The sequence below is a fragment of the Telopea speciosissima genome, chromosome 2 (assembly GCF_018873765.1).
Source record: "Telopea speciosissima isolate NSW1024214 ecotype Mountain lineage chromosome 2, Tspe_v1, whole genome shotgun sequence".
Lineage (NCBI taxonomy): Eukaryota > Viridiplantae > Streptophyta > Magnoliopsida > Proteales > Proteaceae > Telopea > Telopea speciosissima.
This window is the reverse complement of record NC_057917.1, coordinates 62,917,950-62,933,653: the sequence shown is the minus strand read 5'-3', so window position 1 is coordinate 62,933,653 and position 15,704 is coordinate 62,917,950. Positions and strand designations below refer to the sequence as shown.

At 39.3% G+C, this 15,704-nt stretch overlaps 1 protein-coding gene across 1 annotated transcript; it reads left to right on the top strand.

The window, feature by feature from the left end:
* The first annotated feature begins 6,939 nt into the window (after positions 1-6,939).
* Positions 6,940-15,704, top strand: LOC122650974 (putative metallophosphoesterase At3g03305). The gene is made up of 5 exons (XM_043844326.1): positions 6,940-7,443; positions 10,200-10,518; positions 11,786-12,027; positions 12,965-14,539; positions 15,537-15,704. Exons 1-5 carry the CDS (start codon positions 6,940-6,942, stop codon positions 15,651-15,653), a joined length of 2,757 nt encoding a protein of 918 aa, XP_043700261.1. The 3' UTR covers positions 15,654-15,704.

The window sequence follows — 15,704 nt, the reverse complement described above, 5'->3', positions numbered from 1 at the left end:
CAGAAAACCTATTGTACCATTACATTGATTTGAAATCGATAAAAAACGATATTAATGGGTGTCAATACCGATCCAAATCGATCGATATACCAATACCTTGGGTGACGACATTTTGGGGTCTTCACTTTCTTCATTTTTAGTCTTTCTTTGTGTGTAATTTCTTGTGCAAATTAAAAAAAAAAATCTTGTGCAAGGGGTTTTGTAAACAAAACTTCTTGCCCAAGAGGTGGTTATAGTTTTTTTTTTTGGTAGAAAGAAGGTTATTCATTCATGCGCGCCCAACGCCAAACAAAGGAAAACAAGATACATAAAACAAATGGAAAACACGATAAACACGAGGTATGGATATATGGTATCCAAAACCAAGGAGTGGTTATAGTTGAGTTAGGATGGTTACATTGACACGACTGTTATGTTTTTTCTTTTCTTTTCTATTGATGTCGTGAGTCTCATGACAACCAAACACAACCTGATAAAGAAACAAGGAGCAAAGAAAAGCAAGATGAAGAAAAATATCAATAGAAAATGGTAATAGTTTTCATGCACGACTGTGTACCTACATAGTCTCCATGGAATAAAGTTGATGAACTTAAAAGCCCATCTGAAATGACCAAAACCGCGCTTGCTTAAAAAATGACAGGTTTGATGGGAGAATCTCCCGTGCACAAATCTTGTACCCATAAAAAAAATGAGGATCAAGATCGTCTCCAGGGAGTAGGGAACTCCCAGGGCGCTGCCAACCGTTGGGCTGTGCCGCACACATCCCTAGGCGAGCACTGAGATGTGTGCGGCACAGCTCAACCGCTGGATGCCCCCTGGCAGCACGCCTCCCTGGAGACGAGCTAAATTCAAAAAATGGTGTACACCAATAACTAATGGTGCGGTTTGAGTTAAATGATATGGTTCGGTTTGATTCGATTCACGCTGTAGAGATAGAAATTAAATTGAACCAATTATTAAACGGTTTCATATAATGAAACTAAAATTGAACCATTTATTTAATGGGGTGCTGTTTTCTGGGTGAGACACAGAGGCCACGCCATGTGCACCAACCTATGAGAGCGCACGCAATACACAGAAGGGGGTGGAATTTCCACCATATATGGAGGGTATGGCAGTCATTCCGACCATGTTGTGCATGGGCGTGGCCCTTGCATCCCAGGCAGAAAACATTCTGCCTAAATGATTATACGGTTTCTAAAGAGTTTTAGAGAAAATGCAGAACCAAAAAAGCTACTCTCATAAAAAAAAAAATCATAAGCGATTTTTATTATAAAACCTATTCTTATATAAAAAGGCATAAAAGATTCTTTACTATAAATTTATTACATCTTTTAAAATTTGGAATGATTATTTTTGAAAAAACATAACCAATTTCGTCAATGTTGGGTCATGAATGAGGTTATGAGGATGTTGAACAATCGCGACTCGGGAGGGTATTTTCTATTTCATATATAACTCAAAATTTAAGCAATTTTAATTGATTTAAACGGTTTAAATGGTTAAAATAAAAAATAAACCGTTTATTAATTGGTATCATTTTAAAACCAAAACCGAACTATATACGAAAAAAGTTTCACGGTTTTGGTGGAAGTAGCTCGGTTTAATTTTGATAAATGGTTTTGATTTGATTTTAATACCCTTAACACTAGCATTGTGTAATAGAATATTACACATTAACATCTTATTGATTGTTTGATCCCCCTCTATGTATCTCAATCATTATGTATGTCATTCCATCACAGCCACTGCACCCTCTCTGTCTCTCTCTCCCCCGTTGTGGCCGCAACATACCAATGTCGTGCCCCTCATCTCTCTCTCTCTCCTCCCGTGCCAGATCCTCTATTGCCGAGCTGCCTGGCAAGACCGTGTTGCCAAGACACGATGAGGCATGTAATGACCGTCTTAGCCTTGCCTGAACACCTTGCCTGAGTGGGGGTAAGGCGGTCATTGCATGCCTCACAGTGTCTTGGCAGCACGGTCCTGTCAAGAAGCTCGGCAGTAGAGGATCCAAATTGGTTTCCCTATCTCTCCTCACCGATTAAAAGAGGCTAGTGTATAATATACCATTACAGAGTGCTACTGTGTAGATCACTCTCCTTATAAAAATTGGGGAAAACTTCTCTCTACCCAGAGCACATTGTAGACAATCTAGGGTCATTGTGTGGGGGCATCTCTTGAGTCAATTAAAAAGGAGCACTGAGAGTGTTTTACGGTGCATGTTGTTATTGTGTGAGAAATTTAGAAGCGCATAAATGTTTTGTCCTTTAGGCTCTGTCTGTTTAGAGGGGAAGGTGGGGTGGGATTATTGGGAAGATGGGACCCACATGTTGGTGGAGTTTTGCTGAGATGGAAATGTTGAGATAAAGTTCATTTTCCCTAGGAATCAGTCCTTGCTTGTCACCTTTATGAATGGTTGAATATAGTCCCCACTGTTGCACGATACCCTCTCTTGCCCATCTGAAAACCACTATCAAGGGATTCCCCTTCACTGTGGCTCAAGGAATTTAAAACTTGGTCCAAAAATTAAATTAGGGACAGGGATCGGCACACTGCCTTGCATGCTATAAGCTAGCGAGCGGTAGTTGGCACCAATGGGGTGTGGGATGGGGCAACATACAAGAGGTGGACACAATAGGCGCTAGCTTACAGTATACCAGTATTGTACCCAACCTTTTTCCATTAAATTATATGGCCAAACCAATAGGTAGAGAAAAGTACATAGATTACCCACTCTTCTTTTCGTTTTATAAACCAACCCTTGATCGCTCATTCCCTCATAAATTGTACTGCGGACACGTGGGTATAATGAAAACTTGCACTGATAGCATGTAAAGTTTCTATCCCAAAAGTTCGAACCGATAAATAGACTCCCAAAAATACAACAGGACTGTAAGCTAATTAGTAACTGATGTGAGACTATACTTCCAACAGCTTTGAACCTGGTTGCAGGTTTAGAGGTTGAGCCTCAGCCTTTGTGAATTTTAAATATGAGAAACGTGATGGTTTTTGCTACTTTTGCAGATGCCTTTGTTGGAGTTCTCAATTAAGTGAGCTTAATTAATTACAGAGCTGAGTTAGTAATTTGATGGGAGTCCACATACATAAATTGATATTCTCCATCAATAATAGAGAAAGGCCAATCATCCCCCTCCCCTCTAAGAATCTATAATATCAAATCCCTCTCCCAAGTTTTGAATAATGATAATACCCTCCCTACTATTGAAAGATTTTAACAACACCCTATACTCCAGATCTGAGAGTAGATCAATCATTGCAGCGACAGCAAAGGAGGCAGGACGATAGGAGAGCTTCGAGCCAGGGAAATAATGCAGGAGCTTCAAGCGAGTTAAGTTCTTACGTGTATGCATGCTACATGGAGTTGGGCTCACGTTCACGTACGTGAACGATGAGAAGATTACAGTGTCCCATTCACTGTGATTTAAAATGCATTAAAAGGTATTTATAGAAGTGAAAATGACACTTGACATCCTCTCACTGTATATGCTCTTTTTAAGATACGTGTCCCAACTCCCATCCAATAACTAGGACTCCTCCCTTTTCGTTTTAGGGGTTTTTACAATTACCACCCCAAAAACTTTGATATCTATTATTATCTTTCTAAAAACTTTCAAACAACTATTATCCTCCCCTGTTGCATACTAATAACTATCTGGACCCCACCGTTATATTTTCATAACGAAGAGGGTTAGTCATGACAGTGTGCCGTTGTCACAGATTTTCTAAGACCAAAATGTCCTTTTGGGGTGGTAATTGTAAAAAAAAAACCCACCCCATCACCGTCCCTTCTCCTCCTCCTCCTTCTTCTTCTTCTTCTTCTTCTTCTTCTTCTTCCTCCTCTGCAACCCCAAACATTGTTTTCTCCACTTGAGGTCCTAACCCTTTCACCGGCCCTTCTTCTCCTTGTCCTCCTTCAAACTCAAAGGTGCAAATTTTTTTTTTTGGGGTCTGAAATCATAATATTAATTTCTGTCTGGACTCCGGACAATCTCTTTCTCTTCCCCGTGCATATCCAGTCGATATTGGGGCCTCAATAGATTAATATGCACAGGGAACGAAAGCCTCTGTTTTTTAACCGAGTGCTTCGTAGTTGAACTTGGTGGTTGCGAAGAAGATTTGTTTGTTTTATCGATTTGGGTTTTGTTTTTAATCATGAAATACGAAACCCCTCACCGAATTTCTGGTTTTTTCTTTGTTTAATCGAACATTGGCGAGGGTGATAGTTTGGGTGTACAAGTTCCAGTTCCAAATTCACTTCGTTGTTCTAATTTTTTTGTATATCTCCATAAAAACATGTATACTTACTATATTATTTGCTCAAAAATCCAGTTGGTAGAATTTTGATAGTTGTGTCAACTGAATTTTCGTTTAATCATTCATAAAATGGAGAATCCACACAGAATTTCTTTATTAAAAGACAACGGTTATGAAAATCAAGTGATTGTATGACAAAGAGGGCTCGCGATGGGTAATTTCCTTGGCGAGTTTGTATTGCCTCTGCTGCTTTTAACAGGTATGCCATTTTGGTTTTGGGAAAGAATATTTCACCAAAAATACTATTGAGCACCGAACAATCACTCCAATGCCAACTGAGAGCATGAAGGGGAGGAGCTTCGCTCCTTGAGGAGCAGAAACAGAGCTCTTTACCTTGTCATCCGAGCTCGAAGAGGCTTGAATAAATGTTTGAGGTCTATATTTCTTCAAAGCAGGAGCGAATGGTTTGGGGTTCAAGAGAGAGAATCGAGAGTGAGAACCAAAGATAAGTAATGAAGAAGAAGAATAAGATCCAAGAGGTTCGATTGGTCGATTTGTGATGACTGGAGATTTACTAAACGAAGAAATAGATCTTTGGGAAAGAGATAAGCGAGACGAAGAGGGGACAAAGGTGGTGGATGGAGAGTAGATTGTGAAGCTCTCCATGGTGAAGCGAGCTCAGCTTCTCCGCTTCGTTACTTCGTCCATTGGAGCGGAACCTCCGAAGAGAATAGTGTCCAGATTGAACACGTCGTTCAGTGTGAGGAGGCAGATTAAAGAGGTAGTTATTAAATTGGGACGGACCTCTGTGTTACTGTGTACAAGCCGTTTTGGGGTGGTATTCAATCTCAGAAAGGACACATATTCCTTTCCCCCATGACAGTAGGTGACCTTATTTTGGGGTGGTATTCAATCTCAGAAAGGACACATATTCCTTTCCCCCATGACAGTAGGTGACCTCAAGTAGAGAAAACAACGTTTGGGGTTTTAGAGGAAGAAGAAGAAGAAGAAGAAGAAGAAGAAGAGAAGGAGGAGGAGAAGGGACGGTGATGGGGTGGGGTTTTTTTTATAATTACCATCCTAAAAGGGCATTTTGGACTTAGAAAATTCGTGATAATGGCACACTGTCACGATTAACCCTCTCCGTTACGAAAATGTAACGGTGAGAGCCAGTTAATTATTAATATACAACAGGGGAAGGTAATAGTTGTTTGAAAGTTTTTAGAAAGGTAATAGTAGGTATCAAAGGTTTTGGGATGATAATTATAAAAAACCCTTCTTTTTAATATTATGTCTGAATACTGAACTCATGTACGAGGTCCGAAACCTTCGGGTAAAAAACCCTCATTTGTGGATGGGTAATACCCCACAGCGCAAAGACTATTTTTTTTGTTTTTTTTTTGTTTGATAAGACAGCACAAAGACTATCTGTTAAAGGTCACCGGGATCATAGGAAGACTGGCAATGCCAGGGCACCCTACTGTAAGGACAGAGGGGAAGGGGTCCATGCCTGTTACCTAGCTATGAGCTATCCTTTTTTCTTTTTGGATAAAAAAAAGCTATGAGCGATCCCTTTGGTCTGAAACTTTAACTTATTTACCTAACTATCCTTTGGGGCTGAAACTTTAAAAAAAAAAAAAATGAAAATTTTCACATGTCTACCCTGAGGAATCATCCAATTACAAAAACATCTCTCAGTTTTAGGAAATTTTGAATACTCCCTGAGGTTCTTAAAAGTTAAGACATGCCCTCATTCGTTGATATCTGCCTCAAATCACACAGAAAAGGAACAAGAACCAGGAAATTTAGGATTCAGAAAAAAGGGAAGATGAGTTGGTATTCTGATCTCAACTGATCAGCCTGATTTTATTGTCTAGGCAGTTCGTTGATATCTTCCCCAAATCATGCGGGAAAGGAATAAGAACCAGAAAATTTAGGATTCTAATCTCCTTACACTATTGGAATTTTAAAGAATAACCAGGAAATTTAGGATTGCAGGGAAAAGGAATAAGAACTAGAAATAGAGGAAATTTAATAACTTAAATAAAACAGTTCAGATTGGCGTGAAACTTCAACCGAAGTATAGTTCAATAGGTAGTGTACATAAGAGGAGAATCCTTTACTTACACAATGAGCTTGGGGAGAGGATAAATGAGCCCAGTGCTATGGCCCAGTTGTTTTCTGACCACCTTGAGGGGTTATTTCAAACCACGGATCCCCTTGATGCTTCCTTCTTTGAGTGCCTCTTCCCCCCAGTCCTTACCCCAACTTCGGCGTCTACCCTGACCTCCCCACCCTCAATCCCTGAAATTAAAAAGGCTTTGTTTTCTATTGGTGCTTATAAAGCCCCTGGCCCCAATGGGTTTCAGGCCTGCTTCTACCATAAATTCTGGGACACCATTCAAACTGATAAATACCACTTTGTCTATTCATTTTTCTCTTCCAAATCTCCCCCCTGGTTGTAATCATACACTTTTTTGCATGATACCCAAAAAGGAGAATGCATCTCTCCCAGCTGATTTTAGGCCAATCAGTTTGTGTAATGTCTCCTATAAATTAATTGCAAAAATTATTGCTAACCGTCTACGCCCATTACTGTCCCATTTCATTTCACCTTATCAATCGGCCTTCATACCCGGCTGCCAAATTTCTGATAATATCATTATGGCCCATGAAATCTTTTTCTATCTGAATCATGTCAAAGGTAAAACTGGTTATGCTGCTATAAAGATTGACATGTCTAAAGCTTATGACAGGGTTGAGTGGTCACTGCTGACTAAGTTGGCCCTGTTTCTTGGGTTCAATACTGAATGGACCTCTATTGTGCATTCTCTGATATCCTCTACCTCCTTCTCTTTCAAAATTGATGGTGGATCTTTTGGTTATATCAAACCTCACCGTGGCCTTAGACAGGGATGCCCCCTTAGCCCTTACCTGTTTCTCTTCACTATGGAAGTTCTATCTCGTCTCCTCACTACTTACCAGGAACTTAACCTGTTCCATGGAATCAAGGTGGCCCGCAATGCCCCTGAAATTCACCGCCTTCTCTTTGCTGATGATACTCTGATATTCTGCAGGGCAACCAAAGAGGACTTCTTAACCATTAAGGCCATCCTGGATCTCTTCTCTGATCTAACTGGTCAGGAGATTAACTTCCAAAAGAATGAGGTTCATTTTAGCATAAATATAGCCGCACCCACTAAGACTGACCTGTGCAACCTCTTAAACCTGCGGGTGATGCCTTCAACCTCGTCCTACCTGGGAACCATGCTTTTTCCTTCTAGAGCAAAGACCAAAGATTTAAGTCATGTTGTCACTAGGGTTAAAGCCAAGTTAGGCCTTTGGAAAGCCAGCCACTTGTCTTTTGCAGGCCGAAAGATTTTGATTCAATCGGTTCTGGCTGTTGTACCCACATACCTCATGTCTTGTTTCCTTTTCCCCACTAAGATTTGTAGATCTCTAGACTCCATCTCTTTGAACTTCTGGTCTAATTCCACCCAGAATAAAAAGGCTTGTCATCTTATCAGTTGGGGAAAAATCTGTCGCCCCACTTCTGAAGGGGGTCTTGGCCTACGCAAAGCTGAACATCACAATCAGGCCCTCATCATCAAGCTGGGATGGAGACTCATCACCGAGACATCTACTCCATGGTCTAGGATCCTACGAGCCAAGTATTTTCCAAAATTATCTATTTTTCATCCAAAAACCTTGGCACGAAGGGGGTCTTGGACTTGGAACAACATTGCACATACACTACCACTCCTGAAAGGTATGGTGTCTAGACAGATTGGAAATGGGAAAACTACTTCCTGCAGGTATGATCCGTGGATACCTTCCACGAATGGTAAGTTCTTACCCCCTACTATCATGCTCTCTAATGAGTTCCATTTGGTCCATGATCTGCTTCAAAATGGTAATTGGGATAGAAGTAAGTTAATTTCTTGCTTTGATATTGCATCTATCTCACTCATTGAACAGATTCCTATTTCTCACCATGAGGATGTGTGGAGGTGTACCCTCAACAAAAAAGGGAATTTCTCCACACAGCTAGTGGCCAAGCATCTTCTAGAATCAACTAGCCCACCTAGGCCTTTGCATGTCCGGTGGTGGAAATTCTTTTGGAAACTTGCTATTCATCCTAGATTTAAAATTTTCTTTTGGCATGTTTTACATGCAGGAATTCCTACATGGGCTTTTCTCTCGAAATGGATTTCAGTCAAGCCTACATGTATATTCTGTGGTTCATACGATGAATCGATCTGACACCTCTTCCTTTTATGTGATTTGGTTAAGCATATTTGGGTTGCTGGCCCTCTTGGATTAAGGACTGAGCACTTCTCTGCACCTTCTTTATTGGACCTTTGTGTCTCTCTCTGTGGCAACTTTGCCTCGGATAAACATTCTGGCATTTGTTTTTTTTTCAGTTTTTATTATCATTGTTTATTTTATCTAGGATGTAAGAAACAAGGTTCCGTTCTGTGCTGCCAAGGCCGATCCCTTATCGGTCATCAAGAATGTCAATAGATGGTTAAATGACTTATGTATTCATCCCCCTTGTCACAACTCAAACCCTGACCGTACCACTGACCGCACACACCTTCCCATCTACAATTTGTTATCTGCTAACATTAACTCCCACTTACCTAGTTTAATGATCGCAGGAATTTTTGAATCCGCACTTAAACTAGCTCAGCGGGCTTTTTACCTTTTGATAGATGGACACCATATGCTAACAGATGCAGATTGCTTAAGAACTTCTGATAGTGTGGAAGCAGATCTGGTGGGACTCTTCCATGGATGGTAGACGGCGAGGAAAGGATCAATTCAGTTAAAGAGTATTTGGACTACCAACAAGCGATTATATGACCTGCTCACTTTTCCTTTTTCCCTACCCATCTCGTGGACTTCAGTAGATGTTTATTGTGAACTTATGGACCGATCCCTGAACTCTTCTAGAGTAGGCATATATTATATAACTCCAACACCCTTCAAACAATGCTCTGCTAGGATCACGACCGACTTAGGACTGTAGCTTGTTCAATGGTTTTAATATATATATTTCTTTTTTTATGAAAAAAAAAAGGTAGTGTAGGTCTGCATAGTTTGAAACAATTCCGACGGTTGGATTTGGAGTTTTGAAGCAATTCTACTGCAACTAGGAAACTAGAAAACAAGTCAAAATAACAAAATATATGCTGGGATTTTCAAAACTCAAAACAGAATTAAACAGAGGTTCAAATTGATGGATTAACAGTAAGCAGCATTCAGTTTAAGTAGATCAAATAAAAAATTTAAGAATATGCAGGGTTTGACTTGAAATAGGAAACCAGTAATCGATTGAAGGTTTATGTTTTTGAAATAGAATTTAAATCTGAAAATCCTAGAAAACAAGTTGATGGAAATACGGCAGAGTTTAATCAATAAATAGTTCTACAACCAGGATTCTAACTAGAACATCTTGAAACTTTAACTTGAAAGAATAGTAAATTGGAGGAATAAAAGCTGGGAATTTTGACCTGAAATCAATAGAGTCATGAAGAGACAGAAGAGGGTTAAAGAACTGGGGTGTTTACCTGTTAGAGTTGCAGGGACCGACAGGGTGCCTGTCTCAGACTAAGAAGCATAGCTGTAACTCATCTTCCATTTTTTCAAATCCTAAACGATTTGGGAAAGATGAATTGCAGGTTAAGGGCATTTTTGTCATTTTATCCTTTGAATTTAACACTGTTAGTCCTAAACTAACCGAATGGGGACATGTGTTAACTATTAAGAAACTCAAAGATACGTGAAATTTTCTAAAAAATTGAGGAGTATTTTTGTAATTAAGTGATACCTCAGGGGAGGTACGTGAAAATTTAAACCAGAAATTTCGGCATATTTGACCTTTTGAAAAAGCTTTCTGCGTTGGTTTAATCGTTTAACAGACGAGTAAACAATCCATGAACTACAGTGGCAAGTCGAAAATGGAGTTTCTCCTCCTTCTCCTCCTCTTCTTCTCAGTTCCCTCTACAATTAATTGTGATTCCATCCAAACTCATGAAAGAATTGAAGGAGAAAAACCCAATTCGAGGGCTATCATTGATGTGAAAGATGGCCCGGATTCCGTAATCTGGGTGGTTCAGCTCTCAGATCTCCATTTCAGTGTTTTCCATCCCGACAGAGCTCTTGATTTTGAGAGGCTGGTCGGTCCTACTCTTGCTATGATAAAGCCATCCCTGGTTCTAATCACTGGTGATCTCACAGGTATTTATCTGTATTTCTAGTTTTTCCCAATTTTATGTGTTTATTCAGCTGCAATGTTTGGGTCAGATTCTTGGATTTTGCAAATGGCTTGTTATTATTGTTACGATTTCAAAATATTCCTATATGGGAATATTTTGAAATTTTCACTGTTGAGATTTAAGACATAAAGAGATACTCAGCGGGCCACGCCACAATTTATTTGACTTTATGCAGACCTTTTTGGTGGAAAATGTTGGATACTTTTAATGGGTTTCACAGTGCGAAATTTTTTCTAATAGCTGGGGAAATTGGCGTTTTCTGATGGTTAAATTGTCAGTATTTTGTGTTGAATTTTCTGTCACTGGAGATAAATCTAGATTTTTTTGGGAAATCTCAACATAACTCATCTTTACAAATGAAACACATCAAAGTAGAGTAATGTTTTCTGTTACCTATGTTTGGGAAACAGTAGAAAGAACATAGATTTAATCCTCTTTGACACTTGAATGTTTATATTGATTATCAGTTCTGTTTCTCAAAATGTCCATACAAGTGGTTCATCTTTAACTTCTCCAAGTCTGCAGTGGAGAATCCAGTTTTTGCAGCTATGCATATTGTCTGTTTGCTCTAATTGAGGAGGGTCCACAAAATTTTCAGATCTGCTTGTGCCTCTGGATAAACGATACATGATATCTACCTGTATTAGCACATAGAATACCAACTCCGGTACCCTAATAGATTATAAATAACCCATGCTATGTAGGATATAAGAATTTTTCCTAAGGCTTAACCATTGCTCATTATTGACACTCTGTAACAATCACCGATAAGCTCTTGGATAGGTGGGTATTTGCTAATATCTGGCATATTTAGATTTCTGACTATTTTGTTTCTGAAAGGCAATGGTTTAGAATATGTAAGATATTACATTGCAAAATGTAAAGGGCTGAAGGCCTGAGCTTCACTTGTCTCCTTGCACCCCTACCTCTTAGTTTTGTACTTCTTTTAATCTTTGTCTAATAATTTTGCTTCTTCGGTTAGTGCCCCAAGGTGGGATAATCTTGCACAGTAAAGGTGCATAGTCATTTTTCCAGCCACAGAATTAGAAATAAATACTTTTTCATGCAGATGTGGGGATGCCCCTTTTCTCTTCACATTCATAAATTTCTGTTTGTTTATATCTTTGAATCAATGCATGCTATGAAGTTCTGGACATCCATTCTGTCTTTCAAGGTTCAATCCTAACCTTGATTAATCTTCATTCTTCCCTTTCTATTTCTCTGACCAGATGGGAAAAGTGAAGATCTGTTAACAATGAAACAAAATGAAGAGGAGTGGATTGAATACCACAAGGTTATGGAAAAAGTTGTTAAAAGGAGTGGAATTGAGAAGAATATCTTCTATGATTTGAGAGGAAACCATGATAATTTTGGTGTACCAGTAGTTGGTGGTTCATTTGATTTCTTTTCGAAGTATAGTATCAGTGGAGAATTAAGAAGAAATAGGACTGTTAACAGTGTCACTATACAGGTGAGTTGACCTCCTAAGATATTTCTAACGAGATATTACCTTGTAACAGAATTTCTATGTAGTTCTTTATATTGAGAACCTTGCACATTAAAGTTTCTATAATCTATTTCACTTTTTGAAGATTAGCTTCTACTCAAATAGGAAAATGGAAAAACATTGATTTTGTTTGGTCAAAAAATTTGTGTTGAGGTACATTATTATCCACTTCCGTGCATACCATCTTGGAAACATAGTTGAGTGCTCTGCAAGTTGTCATTTGCCCCAGTGCTTTGGAACTACTCAAAACTAAGTTCAGTGTCTAACTTGTCACTCTTGATTGAGTTCTTAACCTATTGAAATTGGTTTTGGTCTTCACATTTGGTGCATACAGGAAAAAGGTTCTTTGCACAACCCAAGTCGAAAGGGGTTTCTAGGTGACCAACCTAGTTGTGCCAATGTGGAAGGCTGATGTGGCAGTTCCAACCATTGGATAGACTTGACATGGTCTGGAATCTGGATTGGCCGGTTGGCAAATTTCATAGTCTTATTCAATCATTTACCTTCCTGTTTATTGGAATGCATCCACTTTATAGTCCATGTATGGTAGTTCTTGATTTTAAACCATTGTTTTGCCACATGGCCAACTCTGATTGGGCTCAAATTTGACATGTAAGCAGGGGTCTTTAGGGTATACCTGTGTATGAAATTTGGGCAGCATCCAAGCTGCCAGGTGTCAGATATTAGGGCTTTGGGACCAAGACTCTGACATGGTAGTCAGAAAATCCCTCTTGATAACTTTGCAATGCAACTCTTCCATCTAATGAATTCAGTCAACCATGAACAAGTTGGAGTTAAATTTGGCTCTTTTAAGATTTGCACTCAGTTTTAATTCTTTAATATTTGTAGAATTGTAGAACTTATTTAACTCAGCTTGACATGAGTGTGCTGCAACATCCAGAGTGGTGGACGGAAGCATCTATTTGTTGGATTTGACAGTACGATGGCCATCGGTTTACGTGGCCCAACTAATCTTTTTGGGCATCCAACAGAAGAACTACTAGCCAATATAGATACTGAGCTCTCACAGTGGAATTCTCAATCGGCGGAACAGGTAACAAAGATAACCTTTGGGCATTTTCCACTTTCATTCTCAGCATCCACAGAAACTGGGAGGAGTTTGAAAGATGTTTTCCTCAAGAATGCATTATCAGCCTACCTATGTGGGCATCTGCATACAAAGTTTGGTAAGAATTTGAAGCGACACCATTTGTCAGGTCATCGTTTCTTATCATTGGAGAAATATTTCCAACTAAATATCCACCAAACACCTGAAGGAAGTACTGTAGGTCAGCAAAGTTGTTCCAATGAAGCTCTATCACTCAACGAATTCTGGGAATGGGAGATGGGTGACTGGAGGAAGAATAGGGTCATGCGTGTGTTGGCCATTGATTCAGGTCATGTTTCATTTGTTGATATTGACTTTAAGATGGAAGCTAAGAAAACTATCATATTGCCAACATTTCCTCTTGATTCACGCTTCATGCTAATGGCGTCAGCTCCCCATGATTATGGTTGTTTTGGTGATCCATCCTTTTATGAGAATGTCAGAGCTTTGGTATTCTCAGTTCTGCCAATTGTATCGGTTGTGGCAAGAATCTATGACTCAAGGTCCGGACATCTTGATATTGTCATGGAGTCATCTATGACAAAGCATGAAAACTCCACGAGGGGAGATCTCTACACTGTCCCATGGAATTGGAGAGCCTTTGATGATCCATCTCCTGATCGATTCTGGCTGGAAATAGAGGCAACTGACATCCTGGGAAGATCAACAATAACTGAATTAAGGCCGTTTTCAATTAATGGCCTCACTGCAAAGCTTAATTGGAAGTGGACAGAGTTTTTGGTTATGGGCTGTCAGTGGGCTGCCTTGTACTACCCAATTCTTTGGTCTATTCTTTTGTTCCTCTCTTCCATTCTCCTTGTTCCAAAAGCACTTCTCATATGTTCGGAGAAGCAGTACACATATAACAATTTCATTGTTGAGAAAAGCTTCATTAGTGGTGTATTATGGGTTCTTACAGATTTCTGCTGGGTCTCTGTGCTGTGGTTTGGATTGTTGATTTACTTGTTCTACCTGGTATTCTTCCCTTGGGGTAGTGGACAAGTTTTCACTGAAGGTGGGGGTAGGGGAGACATAACAATCAAGGGTTGGGTTGTGGGTGTACCCCATGAGAGGGGTGAACAAGCTTACATTGGACATCCGGATGTTATGGTGGTTGTCTTACCCCACCTCTGTTTTGTAGTCTTGCCTGCTGTCTTCGTTATGTGTGCTTTGGTTGCCGAAAGAGCAATATATCGACTTTACTTCTTTTCATTGTCAGGGAAGAAAGAAGATGATTACATTTACAAGAGTCAGAGATCTTCGACTGGCTACCTAGGCACTAAGGGTTCAAAGTTTTTATGTGGTGGGCGTTTCGTGAGGAAACTTCTTATATTGTTTTGCTTGATTGTTTATTGGAAACATTGGAAGGTAAATCTTCAATTACCACTAAAGCTTATTTACCTCTTTTTACTTTTTAATTTTAGTTTTTGGTTTCTTTTCTTTGTTCTTTATTATGTTTTTACCCTTGGTAGTCTTCGGTATGCATATCAAAAGTCTGTGTAGGATATGGTGCAATGGGTCTCAGACAGTAGATCTCCTCCTTCCAGATTCAAACTGGCCAGATGACTAACCTATTTTAGTGGGGTTCTGAAAGGTCAAATACCCATTGCATATTCCGATTCCAACACTTCAAGAGATCCTCGATTACAACACCTGTAAATAAAAAATACTTGGGTCATAACTAGTCTACTATGACATATTAAAAGTTACACCTGTAAATAAAAGATGCTTGGGTCATAACTAGTCTTCTAAAAAGTTTTTATGGTTATCAGTTTATCTTGTTGAAGAAATGCCTAGTACATTTTTTCACACATACAATAGACTATAACCATATAAATGTTTCACTGTACAATCCGCTGCGAAATATTTGCTTTTTCTTCACCTATTGAAAAATATGATGTGATTTTGTAAAACCCATGAATTCTGTTTTAGGTTTGAACCCATGTTCCAGTCCAACACCCGAGTGCGTACCTTCCTGGATATATTTTTGTTTTTTTTTAAATAATTTTTGTCCTGTTTTTGTGGTCTATACAAAGGCAGTAAAGGAATTGAGTTGGTGTCTTATTTGTAAGGGCTGTTTTATGGGACCCATTGAACTATTGACCCTCTCTTCTCTGCAGCCCTGCATTATGTCCTCTGCAGCACATCAACTTGCTACTTTCCCATATTGACTATTATACTTAAGTAACCTTCCTCATGAAGCTCCCTTTGAATGTTTGTTGATAAGATCATAAATGGACCATTTCTTTCCTTGTGATTCTCTCCTTGTAAACATGGTTGATTTTTATTTTCTCATAATATCCCATAAGATTACTTGTACTTGGATAAATTTTTCACGTTTATTGGGTTTTGTTCTTTTCTACAGCTTTGTAGAGCTCTGGTGGAAGCATATGAAATGAGCCCATTTCTTCATTTCCCTGGATATTGTCTGCCAATTCCGCTCTTATTGGCTTATGCGGTTTACAAGACGAGGGGGGTTTGATTTGCACCTTGGAGGTAAATGTCCTAATGCATGATGGTTACATAAGACACA

Coding starts and splice junctions, on each gene's coding strand:
- LOC122650974 (XM_043844326.1), top strand. CDS start 6,940: ATGGCCCATGAAATCTTTTTCTATCTGAATCATGTCAAAGGTAAAACT. Junction 7,444..10,199: donor TTAACTTCCAAAAGAATGAG/GTTCATTTTAGC, acceptor ATCGTTTAACAG/ACGAGTAAACAATCCATGAA. Junction 14,540..15,536: donor TTTATTGGAAACATTGGAAG/GTAAATCTTCAA, acceptor TCTTTTCTACAG/CTTTGTAGAGCTCTGGTGGA.